The sequence below is a fragment of the Marmota monax genome, unplaced genomic scaffold, assembly GCF_021218885.2.
Source record: "Marmota monax isolate L192 unplaced genomic scaffold, Marmota_monax_Labrador192_F-V1.1 WCK01_AAM20220418_F8-fsc00014, whole genome shotgun sequence".
NCBI classification, from domain to species: domain Eukaryota; kingdom Metazoa; phylum Chordata; class Mammalia; order Rodentia; family Sciuridae; genus Marmota; species Marmota monax.
The window spans coordinates 7,410,268-7,431,566 of NW_026695222.1; the positions used below are offsets into that span (position 1 = coordinate 7,410,268).

The 21,299-nt window shown below is 40.6% G+C and overlaps 1 protein-coding gene across 1 annotated transcript in view; it reads left to right on the forward strand.

Annotated features, from left to right (window-relative positions):
* The first annotated feature begins 1,951 nt into the window (after nt 1–1,951).
* Nucleotides 1,952–21,299, forward strand: part of Fermt1 (FERM domain containing kindlin 1) — a 37,790-nt gene continuing 18,442 nt past the window's right edge. Inside the window, exons 1-9 of the mRNA XM_046433872.2 lie at nt 1,952–2,364; nt 5,635–5,803; nt 8,355–8,588; nt 11,655–11,795; nt 12,740–12,953; nt 14,917–15,019; nt 17,141–17,248; nt 17,843–17,974; nt 19,199–19,248. Of these exons, the coding sequence (XP_046289828.1) occupies nt 5,653–5,803; nt 8,355–8,588; nt 11,655–11,795; nt 12,740–12,953; nt 14,917–15,019; nt 17,141–17,248; nt 17,843–17,974; nt 19,199–19,248 (1,133 nt within the window). The 5' untranslated portion in view covers nt 1,952–2,364; nt 5,635–5,652. The remainder of the gene's footprint in view (nt 2,365–5,634; nt 5,804–8,354; nt 8,589–11,654; nt 11,796–12,739; nt 12,954–14,916; nt 15,020–17,140; nt 17,249–17,842; nt 17,975–19,198; nt 19,249–21,299) is intronic.

Below are 21,299 nucleotides of genomic sequence, written 5' to 3' on the forward strand. Positions count from 1 at the left end.
ATCCAAGGGCTGCAGATACATCAGGACACACCCTTTCCACCATGGCAAGAAGAACATTTTAGAACTTGCCTGGGCATTGAGAGTGCTGGTTATCCATGCAGTTGGAAAGGAGAACATAGCTATTATAAGCACATTCCGCTTTCAGCAGAACAAAACATGTTCTCCCTGCACATGAACACAGCCAGCCCATTTTGTGCATCCCAAAGTCTTGATGAAAATAAAAAATACTTTTTAGTTGTCTGTTGCATTTCGTACTTAGTTCCAGATATTTAGCATGTTTATTAGCTGAAGACTCAATGGAGACCTTTATATTGGGTAGTACCCCATTTGCTTTGTCAAATGAAACCATCAATCAGAAAAAAAAAAAAAAACCCTCCACCTCCTTCAAGCAGTTTTCTCAGACTAAATTATAGAATACATAGAATTTTTTTTTAACTTTAAAGGTTCATCAAAGATAGTGGGACCGCACTAGTGGAAGAAAGCTACTCGGTTTAACAAGTTGAAGCAGCTGAGACTTTCAAAGACCTTCTATTTATTTATATCCCTTTTGTATTCAAAGACTATGAACTATGACTATATTTCTCTACTCGTGTCTGGCATGATAATGTAGGCATGCCTTTTCTTTCTCTTTTTTTTTTTTGGCAGTACTAGAAATTGAACTCAGGGGTTCTCCACCCCTGAACTACATTCCCAGCCCTTTTTATGTTTTATTTTGTAACATGGGTCTTTCCAGTTTGCTGAAACTAACCTTGAACTTGTGATCCTCCTACCTTAGGCTCCCAAATAGGACAAGATTTTCCTTTTTGACAGTGTTAATTTCCAAGTCAGTTTATCAGTGTATGGGTAACTAATAATAGATACTATTTCATTATTTGCACCATGAACACAGAAGATTCTTTTTTTCCCACTTTTAGAAATTCATTTAATTATAAATGCATTATTACATAACACCAATCAAAACGAAAAGCTTGAATAACAGAATTAAATCTAAAAAAAATACAACTATGTAATTTACAGGCTACTAAATCTAAGGACACAGACTGAAAGCATAATGATATAAGAATGTTACATATGAAAGTCGGCAAAAGAAAGCTGGGATAGAAAAATTATGGTATGCAACACATTTTAAAACAAAAAGTTATATGAGATAAAATATCTTAAATTTAAAAATTTTTTTGAAAAGAGGAAAAGTAGTATTGCATAAAGATAAAAGTAGTATTGCAAAAGAGTTGATACACTTGCAACTCACATCATACTTCCAAAAAATAAAAAGGTAAGATGGAGAGATTTGAATAAAGAAATAGAAAGCAATACTTTAATACTAACAGCCACCAATCCCCACTTAGTGTAAAGAAAAATAAAGTCATACAAAATGATAATCTCAAAACAGAAGACCTTGAAAAAAAATATTTTAAATGATCTGAATAGCAAAGGGAATATTATACTGGATAGACCAATTTGTAGGGAATGAAACCAATGAAATTCGACAGGAAGCTAACAGTCTGGACTGAGTGATGATCCTGAGATGAGCTATCCAGGCGCGGTCCAGACTGCCTCACCAGTATAGGCCTTGGGTCACCAGGGGGTCTTCCATCCTTAGGTATCAAATCTTCTTGAGGATTTGCATCACGCCTTACTCAGAGATGAATCGTTTTGTTTTTCCCACGTCGCTGATCACAAGCGCTCCAGGGCTCTTTACAAGGAAACGGGGATTTTCCAGGGCTGCGCACACCCAGGGGGTGGGGGCAGTTGGTGTACCTTGAGGGAAAGAAAAAGTGCAAAACTTCAAGCACATGGGCCGATCCCGGGGTGGGGTGTGGGGGGGTGGAGGTGCTGGGAAAATCCAAGGTAGTCTAAGAAAAGAGGGATAAGAGGCAGCAGGAGAGGGCGCAGGGTGAGCACGTGTCCCAGGTCCTCCAGCCGTCTTGCTCCAAAGCACCCCTTTTACCACCTTTTGCTCTTTCAAAAAAAAAAAAAAAATCCGTAGACTGTGCCTGCTCTCCTGGACCGCAAGACGAGGCAAGCCCGGGACTGGGCGTGCTCTCGCCTGCCCCGCTGCGCTGGCCTTGGCGGTGTAGCTGGGGGCCGCGTACCAAGAAGGTGCACCTGGTGCGCGGTGCTGGGCTGCCTGCAGACGCCGAGCCTCTGCGGGAGGTCCCGGAGCAGCTTCGCCAGCGCACCAAGCCACCTGCCCCTGCCTGCCATAACCGAGCCGAACTGCCGCTGCGACTGCTTGTCCCCGCAAGTTCCACCTCGCCAGCGCCGCCCCCGGCCCCGCCTGGGGTGGTATCTGCCCGGGTCTCTAGGGGTGCACCTTTTCACGTGTCGATCTGCAAGACTGGACGCAACAGGCAGGAAAAGAAGGTGGGTGCTCAGGGCTTAGAGCTGGGCACAGGGGTTCTGGAGGCTTTGATGCGTGCTGCTGAGTCCTGAGACCGCTGTCCCCTTCACTGGTGCAGCCCTCTTCAGTTAAACGGCTGTTGGATTGAAAATAATGTCGTTGGGGTGCGACCACTTTCTTTGGCCTGTGCTTCTGGCTGCGCAAAAACTTTATGTCCAGTCCCAGGTACTGCAACATTAATGGGTAAGAGGCAGGTTTCTGGCCCACCAGGCACCCACCCCAGGACCCCGCAGTGCTAGCGACAAACACAGCAAATGGCCTTCAGACACTGAGCACCACCTGATCCTCCAGGGAAAGCGTGGGGCTTATCTCCCACTACCTACCCTTTTTCCTCGATTTCTCTCTTGCATTTTCTGTGAAGGGCCGCTGAACTTCACCAGGAAAGGCACGTCTCCCGTTGCGTTTTGTTTCTTGTTTGGGTCTCCTAAGATATGTTTTCCCCAGCTAAAGTTTGCTGTTCTCAACAAGTAACAGCTTGCTGCAGATGAGAAGTTCATTCAAAAACACAAGGCTCAGAATGATAGGAAAGGAATGTGGGGAAAACAGGTTAGAACCAGGTAGGACTTCGTTGTAAGGAAATCACCATCTATTGCCTATACAAGGGGTGTTTTAATCAACAAGGGTCAGGAAAAGACCTGGTGTCTGATTGTCCATGGAACAGCAGCAAGGAGTCACCTTAAAAGAAAGGTCATTTTCTTTATGTACAAGGAGTCACCTTAAAAGAAAGGTCATTTTCTTTATGTACAAGGAGTCACCTTAAAAGAAAGGTCATTTTCTTTATGTACAAAACATTTTAAAATGAAAGCTCAGAGCATAGCAATTTAGAAATTATAAGGCTCTTGCAGCCAAGCATTTCAATGCCAAGTTGTGAGTTCACCTATGAAGGGGCTGTCTTTATTGTCTCTCCACTGGGTAAAGATTTGTGTTGATAGAAATGCAAAGGCTGTGAAAAGTTTCACTCTGTGGTTTTAAACATTATCTTTCCTATTAATTACCCAGAACATTTCCCAGTGTGGTAGGCAAGTAGGAGTAAGAAAGATGTGGATTAATGTCTGGGCTCCACTATCTAACCTGTGTTACTTCAGACAAGTAGCCTAACTTCTTTGAGCCTGAGTTTTCTCATTTAGAAATGGGAATTGCCCAGAGCGTGAAGGAGGTAACTCAAGGACAATAGTTAATGCACAGTGCATTACCCAGAAAATAATACTGCAAACTAATGATGACAGAAGCCAACAGTGAGGCCTCATATAATCTCTTCAGGGCATTGCTTATGCAAGAGGTTGCCCTGTGAACCTCTGCAATGAGAGGTGTATGTATCTATGTATTGCCGCCTTTGAATCCTCTGGTTATAAAACATTAGGAAATACTCTGAACTCTTGATTGATTCAGACATACTAAATCTGTTCTAAGCCTGTTCAGGTTTGCAGAGCCAGCCATTCTATTTAACTAGATTGTCCTGGTGCTAACAAATGTGGAGTTTCATATAAACTCAAGAGTAGTATGACGTGGATGGGTTCAATTTGATTTGTTATAAAACAGTGTTCCTGGGGCTAGGTTATAGCTCAGGGGTAGAGCGCTTGCCTAGCACGTGTGAGGCACTGAGTTCAGTCCTCAGCACCATATAAAAATAAATAAATAAAATAAATGTATTGTGTCCCTCTACAACTAAAAAAAAATTAATAATAACAAAAAAAAAAAAAAACAGGGTCAAAGCTGATAAGACTGTATGTGTAGCACAGAGCCTCCTCAGAAGGACATTACCATAGCAGCTAGGCACTGAGCATGTATTGGTCATCTTACTAGTTCCAGGGAGAAACATTCCAAGTGTGGAAAACAGAGTGCCTATAACCTTCTGGGAGTCTGTGCACCAGAGGAACACTGCCTTGTACATTTCCACAGCCAGAATCCTTACAAAGCATCACTGGAGCTGTTAGAAATGCAGGGGCCCAGGGCCCTACTCCAGATCAGCTGAATGGAATCTGCATTTTAATAAGATCCCCAAAGGATCTGTGTGCTTACAGTTAGAAAAGAAACCCTGATGTGGAAATATGAGTGCATTGATTTTTCTCAATGTAGGCCTTATGAAAACATGGATTTCTCATAATGATTTAAATGATCTTAAAACAACCAGGATTTGTAGTATCATTTCTTACTATTTAAAAGACACTGACATCTCGACTTTTAGTCTTGCCAGTTTTGGATTTGAATGTTCCTATAACCCCTGATACATTTTAGTGTTGATACTGCTTAGTTTCTTCCTTTGAGCTAAGAGGTTTGAAGTTCCCACCCCCATCTGCACTTTGAAGAGTAGGCTTTTTATGTGTCTCACCCTGTTTTAAAATTATTTTGCCAAAAGTGCATTTACATTATCAACTTCTATATGATCTGATACAGTAACTTAAGTAAATCAAATACATAGCACTGATTATTAATGGCCTATATCTTTACTTATATGTGTTTAAAGTAGAATAATGACTGACATAGAAATAATTTTGTTGTGTTTTTATTTTTTTTTTTTTTTTGAGCTTTCATGCCAGAAGATACAGATATTTGGGGGAGGAATGTGGTAATACAAATTTATTAAAGATAGAAAAAAGTTTTAATGGAATCTTTTTTTAAAGTCAACTTTGTTGAAGTACAATCTGCATGCAACAAAATACATCAAACTGTATGTCATTTAAAATCTGCGTGTTTTGTTTTAGGTGAATCGTACCTCAATAATGTTGATTTTTTTAAAAAAAAAAATATACCATGGAGAATTGACTTTTGTTGGAATAGTTCAGAGAAAGCCGAGAAATTCAATAGAGAAGGAAAGTAAAAATTGATGTATTGGATGGGCAAACAACAAAACATAGCCAAGGGGTCCTGGAAGTGTGGATGTAGACAGAAAGATAAAATACAGATAAAATAATCTGTATTTTATAAAATAAAATAATAATTAATAATAATATTATTATTATTAATAATAATAAGATTAATTTATAAAATAATCTTTATTTTATAAAATAAAGATAAAATAATCTTTAGATGATTTAGGTCCATTTTTATAAGACATTTTGTCTCTACTATTAAGATGCTGAATTTAATGTCTGGGCACCAGGAACGCTGTGGAATCTTTTGAAGACCAGGCAAAAATCAAATACAGAAACAAAAAAGTGTTTTGTTCTGCAGGCTCTACTAGCCCTTTCCAGTTCCCTTCTCACCTGTTTTATGTCCTCATTTTTATTCGACAGACACCTGCCTGTGCCACTATGATCTCATCCAGTGACTTTGCATCTGCATCCTGGGAGCTCATGGTCCAAGTTCACAATCCAAATGAAAAGGAGCCAAGAGACATCACACTGAGAGTGTCCGGAGACCTGCATGTCGGGGGTGTGATGCTCAAGTTGGTAGAAAAGATCAGTAAGTTCCTCTTTCTCGATGGTTTCTGTGTAGTAGAAATGCTCTCTGCTACAACACTGCTGCATAGTTGGTCTAGGTTGCCAGATCATGTAATTTCTTCTGGTCATTCATCTCACAGTTGCCTGTAGAGCACAGCCCTCTTCCTTGTTCCCCAATCTCTTCCAGGACAGAGAGAAATAATGGGTCCTGCAAGAACCTCAAACAAAATTTATCACCTTTGTGAAAACTTGAGTCTTTGGTGACAAACTCATGTTCCCAAATAGGTAGAGTGCTGTACTTCCACATGGACAAAGTCCTTGCCACCGGTGATGTCTAAGATGATTTTAGGTGGCATGGCATTAAACCACTGTGTCAGTTCCCTGTTAATACTTGATTGTTCAATGATAAAGTGCATTTGGTGCCGATGTGTCTTTTAACACTGTGTTAATCAGCCTTCTGTCACTGTGACAAAATACCTGAGGAAATCAACTTTAAAAAGGCAAGGTTTATTTTGGCTTGTGATTTCAGATGTTTTAGTACACAGCCAGTTGGCTCCATTACTTTGGGTCTGGGTAAGTCCAAACATTATGGCAGGAGCATGTGGTAGAGGTTACCTCGTGGTGGCTAGGAAGTTTGGGGGTAGGGAGAGAACAAGCAGGAAAAATAAACCCTTCAAAGGCACGCCCCCAATGATCTGCTTCCTACAACTAGACCACCTTCTAAATTTTCCACCACCTCCCAGTACTGTCACCAGCTGGGGACAGGCCTTTAACATGTGAGCTTTGGGGGGACATTTCAGACCCAAACTATAAAAACATTTATCTATCATCTGCTACTGTACTTGTTCAAACAGAGAAAGTGAAGTCTCTTGGGTCAGAGTCTTCACATCAGGAAGTCACCATGTCAACATTATTAGGCCTAAAATTTGATGACATTCTATTTCCTTTGTTTATGAAAAGACTTTGGTAATAGCTTCCCTATTTATGCTAATGAGATAAAGCCTTTTTAAGGAAATTGACTGAAATGTGGAAAAGTACATTTATCATAAGGGTATGATTCAATGAATTTTCAGTCATGTAACTAATCACCCAGATTACATAGACCATGACCTGTTTCCTAATCTGTTCTCCGACCCATGCCCCAAATCTGATTTCTCCTAATTGTTAGTCCACTAAGGGTAACTACTAACCTGGCCTCTAACATCACAGGAACAATTTTGCTTGTTTTTGAACTTCATATAAATGTAATTATACAGGATATACTCTTACACATCTTCTTTCACCCAACATTACGTCTGAGATAGTCACTCATATTGTTTCATTTATTTTCCTGCTATATAATATTTCATTGTATGAATCTGCCTCAGGTCTCAGGGAAAGAGAGAGGGAGACAGGGAGAGAGAAAGAGAAAGAATGAAAAAACACTTGCTCAAGGAAGTGGATAAGGACTAGTTATGTCCTTCCCAGACCTGGCCCCAGTGACCCACGTTCTTAACCTAGAATCAGCTGTGAAACCTTTAATAGATTAATCCACTGATGAGATCAGAGTTCCCAGGATCCAATCATTTGCCCAAATCCCCACCTCTAAACACTGCTACAGTGGGGTCCAAGCCTTCAGCATAAAATCTGTGGAGACACTTCATATCCATACAAAAACACTAGCATCCCTGTATTTAGCCAAAAGAATGGTTGAATATTGACTACAACGTTGATGAAGGGATTCACCTTTAAGCCAGTGGTGAAGGAGAGGAAAGATTCAATGTCAGTGCTAATGTTAAGAGGGAGAAAACATGCAACTCTGATTTTGGTGTAGATGTTTTGAAAATGGGACTATGGTGGTACTAAAAGACTGGGCCATTATTGAGAGAGGGAAACGTCAGCTTTACTGCACTTCTATGTGGACTTTGGGGACTGTTGATATTTCCTTGTGATCTGGAGTGTAAGGATTCATTTCCTTTTTTTTTTTTTTTTTTGGTACCACAAATTGAACCCAGGGGTGCTTAACCTCTGAGCCACATCCCCAGCCCTTTTGTTTCTATTTTTTTAAAATTTTTGAAGCAGGGTTTCAGTAACTTGCTTAGGGCCTCACTATATTGCTGAGACTGGGCTTTGAACTAGCAATCCTCCTGCTCAGCCTAACGAGCGGCTGGGATTACAGGCATGAGCTGCTGCACCCAGAATAAGAATCTATTTCTGTGAGAGAAATAAGATGCATTAAACAAAGCCACATGCTTTTGGCCTTCCAGAAAGGACAGTGGCACAGAGGGATTTTAGGAAAAATAACTTCAGCATCAGCATTCGTCAAAAACGAAAATGTCATGCTTCTGCTCCTCTTGCTACTTAAATGTAAATGATGGGAGGGTTCATACATTGTTTTCTCCCTGCCAGGCCTTGGTGACTGTAGAGCAGCCAAGGATTGTTGAGCCTTGAGCTATAAAAAGAGATGGGGAGCCAAAGAGGGTTGTTTATTCCAGGTTTTATACACAGTGAAATGGATTCCGGGGCAGTGTGAACCCTCCAGAGCTCCTTCTGCTTCTCCTCATTTTGCCTAATTGTGTCTTCCATCTTTGTAGACATAGCTCAAGACTGGTCAGATTTTGCTCTTTGGTGGGAACAGAAACATTGTTGGCTTCTGAAAACCCACTGGACCCTGGACAAATGTGGGGTTCAGGCAGATGCCAAGCTTCTCTTCACCCCTCAGCACAAAATGCTGCGCCTTCGGCTGCCTAACATGAAGACGGTGAGGTTGCGAGTCAGCTTCTCGGCTGTGGTGTTTAAGGCTGTCAGTGACATCTGCAAAAGCCTGAGTGAGTACCCAGGGGCCCCTGTGCCCTTTAGACGCTTGTGTGTGCTGCTTTCTGCATGCCCCGAATGGCTGATTAGAAAGCACCCGCTTTATTGGGAAGTACACTGCAAAGTCCAGGTACTGCAGCCATCACAGTGCAGTTAAACTAAATAGAACATCCTTGACCCACATCAGATTCATTTCCATACAGCTTAAAACTGTTTCAAAAAGACATTTGTAGGGTTGGGGTTGTGGCTCAGTGGTAGAGTGCTCACCTGGCATGTGTTGAGGCACTGGGTTCAATCCTTAGCATCACATAAAAATAAATAAATAAAATAAGGTATTGTGTGCATCTACAACTTAAAAAAAAAATTTTTAAAGACATTTGTAAAGTAAAAGGGAAAAGAAGAGTTGAGAGACTCTCATGCAGTTCAAAGGGCAATCAATAGAGTAGAGGTAAGGGACCAGGGCAGGGAGGAGAGAACAAAAAGGGGGAATACTGGGGAGTGATATTGGTCCAATTATGTTGTTATGTTTGCATGTATTTGCATCTCATTTGCATGTGAAAATATGTAACAATAAACCCCACCAATATGTACAACAAGAATGTGCCAATAAAAAATAGGGGAAAAAGATAAATAAATAAATCAGTTAAATCTAGGGAGCAAAAACTAAAAAAGACCTTCATAGATAGAAGAGACAAACCACGAAGATTGCTCTGCAAATTCATTTCTTCAAGCTACGCTCAAATCATTATTAAAGACAACCCCCCCCAGAAAGAGTTTCTGTTAAACCCTTCATCACTGAAAGAGCTGACGTATCTTCACTTCTTCTTCTGCTGCTGCTGCTGTCTCCATTACTTCACTAACACCTGACTCCAGCAAATAGCTGTGAGTCAGTGAGATTTATTTTAAATTACCAGTGAGATTTATTTTAAGCAGAAAAGTACACTAATTGTGAATGGAAGCCTAATTCCTTATGGATCTGTGTCCCAAAGTAAAACACTCATAGAGACAACACTATTTAACCCATTTCTTCTTTTTGAGATTTCATAAAAGGAGGAAAACTAGGTCTATGAAGGTGCTCTCCTTTTATATTTTTTTGAAGTGTTTATTTTTGATAGTGTTCATATCAAAGAAGTTTGATACTAAGACCAAAAGTCAGTTCTTGAACACCCAATACATAATATATCCTTGAGGAATCTGTCTCCTCCATTCAACTGTGAACCGAATCATTCAACAAATGTTTACTGAGCACTTACTATGTGACAGGCAGCGTGTTGAGCGCGGGGGAGACATTAGTGATAAAGATTCTAGGTTTCCTGCCCTCTTGGTGCTTGCATCCTAGCAGGCAGAGGCAAATAATAGCCAATAAATGTAATAAGAAAATAATAGAGGATGCTTTAAAAGGGGCGACAATATAGAGAAAAGAGGGAAAGGATCAGTAGGATTGGGAATGCCAGTGCTGCACAGGGAGGGCCAGTACAGCATGAAATAGCATGAGGGCAGAAAGCACTTCCTGAGCCAGGTACAGTGGCACACACCTGTAATCCCTGTGACACTAAGGCTGAGGCAGGAGGATCTTGAGTTCGAAGCCAGCCTCAGCAACTTAGCAAGACCCTATCTTAAAGAGGGATGGGGATGTAGCTCAGTGTTTTAGTGCCCCAGTACCGTAAAACCCAGGAGGCAAGGAAGGAAGTTGACATTTCCATTCATTGTCTTTTTATATCTGATCAACTGAAGCTAAATCCATTTAGGTTGTATAAGGTCCCCCCCCCCGCCCCCACTGTGTTTGTCAGTGGGGGACTGTGGGTGGGGAGGACACAGATCCCAGACTTGGAGATAGAGGTGCTGCTATTGATTTTTGTTTAATGCTTACATCTTTAGCCAGGCTTTTTGGTTCATCTCTAGGGTTGTGCATAAATCATGCATTCTGAGTGGCCGCAGGTGTGCTTTGCAACCTGTCAGTCAGACATCCCGGGCTACTGGGGAGAGAATCAAGCTGCACTGCTGGGCTCCACTTTGGTACTAAGCAGTGTGTGAACTGATTGATTGAGAGAATCTAACAGGAGCCAGTGCACGGACACCCAGGAATGCTGCCCAGGGACCCTCGGTCATCACATCCCTTGGCTTGTTCTTGGTGTTATAGCCACTCAGTGTGGTAATGGTTATTGGCAATTCTGATCAGCAATAATGCACATATTGGGTGAATGGCAGGGAAGGGGGCTTATCTTAGTCTGGGATCTATGGAAGCAGACCCGAGGAGAGAAGTCAAGTATAAACAGTTTCTTAGCAGATGTTATCAGTAAACACCAGGTGTGGGTGGGGAAGTGAGATTGGAAATATCAAGCTATCAAACCTCAGCTGTGGGCCACTGGGGACCTCTGAGAGACAGTTCAGCCACAGCCTCAGGGCTTACCACCCTAGGGACAATGTGCTTGTGCACCACTGAGGGATGATTTTGGAGAGCACTGCGTGCCCTGCTGGCCTCCAGAGCAAGCCCTCAGGCAGAGAGAGACACAAAGGCTCTGGAAGCAGTGAAATGGCAAGTGCCCAGAAGAGGTGGCAGGGTGTGAAAAGACCTGCTGGACAGTGTATGAGATGAAGGTTTTAGGGGTTTGGGGTCCACAAAGAAAAAAGAAGATGGGCCCTTGATTGTTTTTTTTAAGACAAAAACAAAACGGAGGGAGGCAGGGAAAAGTTGGTGGCAAATGGAAATCACAACAATGGTACAACATTAGTAGTGGTTGAGGCTGGCAGTGAAGTGTAGGAAGGAGGATATTATGCTATTTCCTTTGCTTTGAATGTATTTGAAGTATTTTCATAATAAATTAAAAAGCAAACTAGAAATTATATTAGACTGAATCTTCCTCCACTATTTACCCACAGACACACACAGTTTAGAGAGTCTAAAGACAACTCTTCCCCTTTTATGTCTTTAAAAGTGATTCAATTTAGTTCTGTTTACTTCCCAGGGATTTCTGGAGATATGGTGTTAAATGCAGAAAATGGCTCTGAGTCTCGAAATGCTCTTTATCCTATTTATTTTTCTTCTTTTAAAAAAAATGTTATTTATTATTTTATTTTAGATATTAGAAGATCAGAAGAACTTTCCTTGTTAAAGCCTTCTGGTGACTTTTTTAAGAAAAAGAAAAAGAAAGATAAAAATAATAAGGAGCCCATAATTGAAGATATTCTCAACCTGGAGAGTTCTCCAACAGGGTCACCAGGTAAGTAAGATTTGTTTTAATTTGTGAATGTAGAAGAAAACCAAAGAGGGAAAATAGGCCTTTCTCTTCCCCTCAAAGGAGGAATAAAATTTTAGGATCGATGAGATGAGGAAGAGCTACCTAGTTAAGTTTGGAAATAACAAAATTTTATTTCAGACCTTTTTTTTCAGCAGATAAGCTTAATAATTCATTGTTGTAATTGCAAATCTTGTGTTTCTGAGAATGGAAATTTTGGTACAGATGTCCATAAACCGGGGATACGGGGATAAAAGAATATTTAAAAAGGAGATACTTTGGATTACTCAAATATACTTTTCTCTTCCTGATTCTATTTTAGTGCAATTCTTTCCTGAATTCAAGTTCTCATTGGGAATGAGGGGAAATTTCTCCAGGTAAAAATTCTGGAGAGGTATCATAATTTTCTTTTTATATCAAAATAATCAAGTTTCTAGCATGCTTGCAATATTGAGGGCTTTCTTGTGCAGTATATTGCAATGCAAAGAATAAAAGAGGTCTGTGTACCTTATGCAAACTTGAGCCAAATAATTGACTTGCTGTATTCTTAGAATTGGCCAAGCACTGCTATGTGATTCAGGAGTACCTGAAACATATTTTGTACCTGCGCTCTGTGAGGTCCCCAGTTCTCTAATAGCATCAAGGCTTCTGTTGAAATAAGAGAGCTTTGAGTTAGAAAAATGGTCCCCAACATTTTTTATTTGAGGAAACTTTTATATCTTTGAGTTCCCAGAAACTGAATATACAGTAGACAAGGTCTTTGTCTGTATATAACTGATCTCCTAACTATCATAACTCCTCTGATCATTCTAAATGATATAAACATTGAAAGTCAAATTTCATTTTAGTGTAAGGAATGGGAGTACTTCTTTTTTCTAAAAATTCCCACCTGAATCTCTCATGAGATCCATCTACCTCTTGCTCTGCAGGAAGTCCTGGCTTATACAGTAAGACCATGACTCCTACCTATGACCCCGTCAATGGAACTCCGGCATCCTCCACCATAACTTGGTTCACTGACAGCCCTTTAACAGAACAAAACTGCAACATCCTCGCATTCAGCCAGCCACCCCCGTCACCAGAGGCACTTGCTGTTATGTACCAGCCTCGGTCTCTGATTGATAAAGCCAAGCTTAACGCAGGGTAAGGACGTGACTTCTATTTTGCTTCTCTCTTAGTGAGAGAGTTGTCCCGGAGATCAGGGAGTGTTTAAGTTTTAAGTTAATAGTCCTGGGAACTGTGCTTTAGTAGTTGACTTAAGCAGCAAAAAAGGCATAGATGTAGCCTGTGGTCATTTCAGTACCTTTCAACTGTGATAAAATCTGTGTGTTTGGGTAACTCAATGGATTGATATATGTAAATATAATTCTCTTCTGCTCCAGGTGTGCCAAGTATGCTTTATGGAATGTTTGTGAGTAGTTTATGAGTATGTTGGTTTTCATGAACCAGTTGGGGAGATCCAAGGTGGTCCACCTGGCTCACGTTGTCCCTGTAGGCCTTCTAAGGGCAAGTCCTGGGCCTCTGTTTGAAATGTTCTCAGAAAATACACCCACACTGTTTCTCAAACCACCATTTCTTTTATTTTCCATTGCCCACCAAACAAAGTCAACCTTGTTAACAGCAGTCACTCTCCGTAAGACCTGACTCCCATGGGTGTCTCTGTATCCTACTGTGACCTCCTGTCCCTCAATGTGCTTCATGGGGGTACTGTTACTGTCACTGCTCCACCTCCTGTCTCTACTTCTCAGTCTCTGAAGGCTCAACCACAGACCTCTTCCTGAGTATCACTAATCCAGGTTGATCAGTCACTTCCCTGACATTACTCCACTGTCACCTTCCCTAACATTACTCCACTGTCACCTTCTTCCTTTATTATAAGTCTTGATCACGGCCCCCCACCCCCCACCCCGGCCAAAGATTGTCATTTCCTTTAGAAAGGAGATTATATCTTGATTATTCTTGCTATTCCACAAGGAGTAATAGAATGGGAGTTCAGGCCACTTCTGTTCAGTGGTATTCGGTGATGCTCATCCCCACAGCATTTTGTTACCAACTTTTAGTCTCCATCCCTCTACCTGTCCCCATTACCCAGCTTTTATTTTTCATCTTGAAAATGATACCATCAGTACAAGAACCACAAGCCACATAGAAATATTTAAAATCTAAATTTGGGGTAAATTAATTAAAATTAAAATGAGGCATTAACCTCATTTAATGTTCAGCAGCCACAGATGGCTAAAGGTGAATACATTGGACAGCACAAATATGAATATTTCCCTCATTGTAGAAAGCACTAGACAGTAAGATAGGCCTAGCTTTGGAGTGAACTACCTGGTACCAAGGCAGTTGGGACAGACTACCATGCTGGCTCCACCACGTGACTGCGACCTAATGTCACCAAGACTCAGTTTCCAGCCTGGTGCCGTGATATACGCCTGTAATCCCAGTGGCTCCGGAGGCTGAGGCAGGAGTATCATGAGTTCAAAGCCAGCCTCAGCAAAAAAAAAAAAAAAACAAGGCACTGAGCAACTCAGTGAGACCCTGTCCCTATCTCTAAATAAAATACAAAATACAAAACAGGGCTGGGGATGTGGCTCCGGATGCAAAAGAAAAAAAGACTGAGTTTCCACATCTATAAAACTGAGATAGATAATAAAAACTGCTTTGTTCTTTCAGTGGATTACTTTAGAGTGTTAATGAGAATGAGAAAAAAAAAAAAAAAAATATATATATATATATATATATATAAAAAACTGCATTTTAAAATGTTTTAAGGTGACATATATTTAGATGTCATATATACCTCATCTTTACATATACATGTCATGTGTGTGTCATATGTACATAAATGCATATAGTGTATGTCATATATACATATCTATCACCTTAAAACACTCTAGGATAAAATGTAGTTATAAGCTATTATTATGTGCTTACTACTTTTTTGCAATGTTCTTATTTTGCCACTCTTCAAGGGTGTTTTATGTGTGTGTGTGTGTGTTTGTGTGTGTGTGTGTGCATATATAGTAGTATAATATATAATATAATATAATGAGTACATATGTAAAATTGCCTGGCTTTTAAAACCTATCCTGTTGTTTTCTAGTTGGCTAGATTCTTCACGCTCCCTTATGGAACAAGGAATCCAAGAGGATGAGCAACTGCAGTTACGATTTAAATACTACACTTTCTTTGATTTAAATCCTAAAGTAAGAAAACTTCTCACAAGAAAATATAAAACTTTTTTCTCTTTTCTTTTCTCTCTCTCTCTCTCTCTCTCTCTCTCTCTCTCTCTCTCTCTCTCTCTTTCTCTCTCTCGGTGAATGCATGGAAGTGTAAAACTGAGTCATTTCATTATCAAAATTAGGACCGATTTGTGGGGTCTCTTGATCTCAGCAGGGTTAGACTGACACACATATACTGGTTTCTTAGTTTTCATCTCTTGGTTTCTCGAGGGCAGGTCAGCTGTCCCTGAGTTAACAGGAGTCTCCTGGGATCTTTATGGCCTAGCACAGTGGCCCCCTGCCCCCCCGCATTCACAAGAACGAAGGGATAAGAGCAAATGTTTCTCAGCACTGGAGTCCTGATGCCACAGGAAGGAAAGGAGCTGTCAGAGGCCAGGGTCAAGGGCAGGTTCCCATGCATGACAGAACCACTTGGTGGTGCACACAGGACTGCAGTGCTAAGAAGTCTCTGAGAGAAAGTGTCATCTGTACGAAAACTCTAGCTGGCCACCCCCTCACTCTCAGTGCACACCTCCCCCCTGAAATGTATTAGGACACCTAATAAGGGGGGAAATAAGTGCTTTGAAATTCTGCCCTTTCTGTGCTCCAGATGAGCCATTTGTGGGGTTGCAAGTCAGCCACTAAATGGCAGAAAATGTAAGCTGGGTGACAGGTCCTCTGAGTGTGCAGTGTGAGTGCATCTGTTTCTCCTTCCTTTCTTGCCTCTTGCTCTTTTCCTGTCTCTATGTATTTACCTCTTCTGGATAATTCCTATAAGTGAAATTGTACGATATTTGTCCTTTTACATCTGATTTCATTCAAGGTTCATCCATGTTGTATCATGTATCAGAATTTCGTTACTTTTTAAGGCTGAATAATATTCCATGTGTGCATATATCTGCTTATCCATTGATAGGCACTCAGGTTGCTTCCTTTTTTTGGCTATTGTGGATGCTGCTGCTGTTGACATTGGTATACAAGTATCTGTTTGAGTACCTGCTTTCACTCTTTTGGGGTAGATCCCTAGGAGTGGAATTGCTGAATCATATTCTGTGTTTAACTCTCTAAATACCACCAAACTGTTTTCCATGGAGGCTGCACCATTTTACTGCACAAGGGTTTCAATTTCCCCACATCCTCACTAATGCTAGTTCTTATCTTGTAGATTAGAGCCATCGTAGTGGGTGTGAGAGGTATCTCATGTGGTTTTGTATATTTAATCTTTAATCCATCTATCATTTATATTTTTGGATGGTGCAAAGCACCATTTTTTTAAAAAATATTTTTTTCTTTTTAGTTGTCAATGGACCTTCATTTTATTTATTTACATGTGGTGCTGAAGATGGAACCCAGTGCCTCACACATGCTAGGCAAGTGCTCTGCCACTGAGCCAGAACCCCAGCCTCTAAAGTACATTTTTTGTTTGGGGTTTTTGTTCTCCAAATAACTGGGCATTCTCAACATGTATGGTATTGAATTATTCCCTTCCCTACTTGCATGCAATGTCACTTTTGTTTTACATTAAATATGGATACATAGATCTATCTCCAGATATCACCCTAGCATATACTTTGTCACTATGCTGATGCTATACTATATTAATTGTTTTAAGATCTGGGAGGACAAATGCCTCCCCCAATATTGTCCTTCTTTTTCAAAATTTTATTGGCAATATTTGAACATCGTATCTTCCAGCTTAACTGAGAATCAGCTTAAAGTTTCATTAAAAATTCCCGTCAGAGTTCACTGATCAGCTTGGGCTCCCTCTTCATTACAGTACTTACAGTGCAAACTATTTTTGTTGTCTGTTTTTACTACCCAGAGAAAAATAATAGAGAGATAGGAAATAATGGAATCTAAGACAGGCTAGTTTGGCTCTTTGAAGAAGCTCTGGAAAATATTTAGAGAAAATTCAAGTACTGAGTTCAGGACCAAAATGAGCAGGAGCAATGGAAAGACAGAACTGCTCTTCTCAGTTACCTGAATTAAGGTTTAGTGCATCTGATTCACAGAGAATGGATTCAGTTATTCCAGAATTTTTGTATTGTAGAATATGAAAAAAGCCTTTATATATACATATACACACACATCTGTTTATTTCTCTAGTATGATGCTGTCCGAATAAACCAACTCTATGAACAAGCCAGGTGGGCTATTCTCTTAGAAGAAATTGACTGCACAGAAGAAGAAATGCTGATCTTTGCAGCACTACAGGTAGAGATCTTGGGTTCTCATAACTGGAAAGAAACTAGGTTTCTTCTGCTTAAAGCTTCCCATTCTTTATACTATGCTTTTTTTTTTTTTTTTTTTTTGGTGCTAGGGATTGAAACCAGGGGTGCTTACCACAGAGAAATGTGCCCAGCCTTTTTTATTTTGTACTTTGAAACAGGGCCTCACTAAGTTGCAGAGGCTGGCCTCAGCCTCCGGAGTCACTGGGATTACAGGCGTGCACCACCATGCCTAGCATTGTTTGTTTCTTTGGTGAAAGAAATAAAAATGAGGAGAGTCAATTTAAATTTAAGATGTTCCTCATAGTCCACATATACGCACATTCTATGTAAAGCATTCGTCTTGCAAATCTGATCTCTCCTCTACCACCAGTCCCATCAGTGATGGGAAAGAATCAAGTTTGAACAGGACTAACTATAAGTCTCAGAATGAGTCCAATTAAAATGTCATTTTCCCTGCATAGGCAGGAGACTTCCTTATAAGAGATGTTCAGCATTCCAGGGGAATTGATTGAAAGAAGAAATGACTAATGGTCCTTTCACGTTTATAACGTTTCTAAAACCTCTATTTTCGTTTTAGTATCACATCAGCAAATTGTCGATGTCGGCTGAGGTACAGGATTTTACAAATGAGTCTGAGGTTGACGAAGTGGAAGCTGCCCTTTCTAATTTGGAAGTGACCCTAGAAGGTGGAAAAGCAGACAGCACTTTGGTATGAACTTTCTTCTGTTAGCCCAGCATTGTGGTTTTGCTCCTACTGACAGGTGGGGATGGATGCTTTAAAATTAGAAAGAAGAGAATATTTTACCTTATTTTGAAAAAAGTGGGGGGGGAATATGCTCTTCATGGGACAAACTTAAACTTAGCAAGAACTGACAAGCTTTTCTCGAGTTAGTTCTACAAGGGACTATAAGATATTTTCATCACAACTAATGACAATACTTTTTGTATTGTCTTCCTTCCCGGGTGTAAGTTGGCATGGTGTGAGGAGAAGGCTGCTGAGAACTCCACTTCACTAACATGGAACATGGAATTGATCTCTTAAGTCTAGAAAGAACCACCCTGTCTGTGGCTTGGGGCAGCTGTGAGAATAGAGGAAATGATTTGCAGATCTAGTCTTCTTATCTGTTTACTTGGTTATATATTTCCACTGGGCAAGATTGACAGAAATTCGGACCTTTCACTGGGGCATTTTCAAACATTCCTGAACCTTTTCGATTGCAGGAAATAAATAAAACAAAAACTTTCCAGGAAAACATAAAGAAATAAAACTCACGTATGACCCCTTGCTTTTTAACTCTGAAACGTGGCTGAATGGCAGCTTTATAATTATAATCTCCACCCTCCACCCCCAGTTTGATTCATTCATTGAGTGGCACCTTTTGTTTAACTTCTTTAATCATGGGAGTAATTTTCGTTTAATCACATTTAATCAGAAAGGTGGGTCCATTGTAATTGGATCTAAATAAGGAAGAATGAATAAGAGTGAGTGAACTATATTCTTACACATTCATTCACTCTGTGTTCTCTTTAAAGGTAACTACTGGAAATTTGGCTACTGTGACTAAAAGGACAGAGCTTTATCATTTGATTTTATTTTTATTTTTTGGCACTAGGCATTGAACCTAGGGGCTTTTAACCCCTGAGCCACATCCTCAGCCCGTTTTATATTTTATTAGAGTCTTGATAAGTTGCTTAGAGCCTCAATAAGTTGCTGAGGCTGGCTTTGAACTTGCGATCCTCCTGCTTTGGCCTCCCAAGCCACTGGGGTTACAGGTGTGCACCACTGCACCTGGCTATCATTTTGTTTCATTTCAATTCATTCAAATTTAAAAATCTATCTGTGGCAAGGGCTACTATTTTGGACAGTGCAGATGTAGAGGATCAGAACCACTTATGGAATTCCTGCTTGTGAAATGTGATCTATTTTCCCTAGGAGGACATTACTGACATCCCCAAGCTTGCAGACAATCTCAAATTGTTTAGGTAAGTAGCTTTTAAGGAGAAAAGGAATTCCCCATAACAAAGCCTTGCAGGTAGAGTTCAGAAGTGTAAATTGCACATCTGTTAGCCAAGTTCATCATTCAAAGGTAAGATCATGGGCTTTGGTGTCACATAGGCAGTGGATGATAACCAAGTTCCACCACATGCACTAGCCAGGTGACCTGGAGTATTTTCATGCCTCTGAGTCTCAGTTTCCTGAGCTATAAGATGGGAATATAACTCCTGTTATTCTTTGGGAGGATTCAATAAAATCATGTAAATGAAGCATTTTAACATGGTTACCTGGCTTTTAGTACTTACTCACTAAACAGTGGTGTAAACATCACCAGCATCAGTAATAATGAACATACATACCAGGTTAGCATTTCTAGCAGGTTCCACCCGGTAGGCTCAGGACTCTGACACCATTTGACACAGTACTTTGGCAGAACTTTTATCCTGCCCTTATAGAGAGAGTGGTTAACTTTGTTTATCTCCTCTCCCTTGTGAAAATGGTAGTTGATCTGAAACTGTTAAAAAGGCAGAGGAGTCCTGCATAGTGGTGGGTGCCTGTAATCCCACATACTCAGGAGACTGAGGCAGAAGGATCAGGAGTTCAAGACCAGCCTGGACCACTTAGTGAGACTCTGTCTCAAAATTAAATTTTAAAAAGGCCTGGGTGGTGGCTCAGTGGTGGAGTGCCCCTACCTTCAATGCCCAGTACCAGGGGGGTAAAAAAAAGGCAGAGAAGGTTAACATTTTGTTCTGTTTGTTTTGTTTTCATGGAAAGAAAAACCGCCACCTTTATGGATACCTAGGCATGTTAGGATGAAAGAAATAAGTCCTTTTGAAGGTCTATCAGTTACTTAAGTCACTCAATGGTTTGTTGACTTTTCTTAACAAACCAACACTTCACTGGGGGCAGCTGGCTTTAAAAGACATGCAAGTTACTTTCGATAATACATGATGCAAACAAAAACTTGGAAAGAAGAACCATGAACCAGGCATAAATGAGAAACAAGAGTCCAAAGGTAACTGTAAGATCAGGCAAAGGCGGGCGGCAATCAAAGGAGGCGGATTTTAAAAGGCCACTGAATGAGGCTTTATTGGGGATATCACTCCCAGGCGGAACTCGATCAGACAGACATGGTGGACAGGAGAAGGGTCTGAGGAGAAACCCCGTGGGAGCTTGACCGGACTGGGATTTTATGGGGCTCACGACAGGAAGGGGTTGGGACAGGAAAGGGGATTTTTAGGGTCCCTTGTCCCGCTGGAGTTGGTCAGGGGAGCTGGTTGAACTCCAGGATTGGCCAGGGGTTCTGTTGATTGAGGAGATCCCGCTGATTGACAGGCGTTCCCCCCCCCCTCAGTATTTGCCACTGGATTTCCAGTTTGTTTGTTTAGGTTTTTTTTGGTTTTTGTTTTTTTAATGTAATTATAGGTGTGGCCTCAAACAATAAGGTCATTCATTTATTATCTGTCATATAAATAGTTGTAACCATAACTGACTTATTGGTATAGTCAAGAGTGGCAAAGAAAAAATAATTATTTGAAGCCACAAATATACCTTGATATAATATTCATAATTGTTCTGCAATGAAACTGAAAGGCCATACTCTCTTTGTAGAATAAACCCAGCTCTTCATAACCAAATGATGACAGGACCCTTCCTGAAGGTGTTCTAGATGTTTCAGTGGAGGAGATGATAGGTTGGAGTTCAGTCCTCACATCTGCTTCACCTATGCTACCCGAATAGCATTTGGTGTGACAGTTACACTCAATTCACAAAATTGCCATTGTATCTGACCCATGGGCACTTTATCTACCAGAGATCTCAAGACCCCGGATGTAATGTATAATACAATTCATGGGAGGAAGACATGAAGAAAAAAAGCAGAGGGGGAGTGGGAGATAAGGGGAGGGGAGGGGATTGGGAGAATAGCTCTATTCCTAGGAAGAATGTGAACTCTAGCAGGTCCTTCATCTCCCTGGGCTTCTTTCCTTTTCACAAAGAGAGTATTGGACTAGTCCTTTTATTTATTTATTTATTTTCA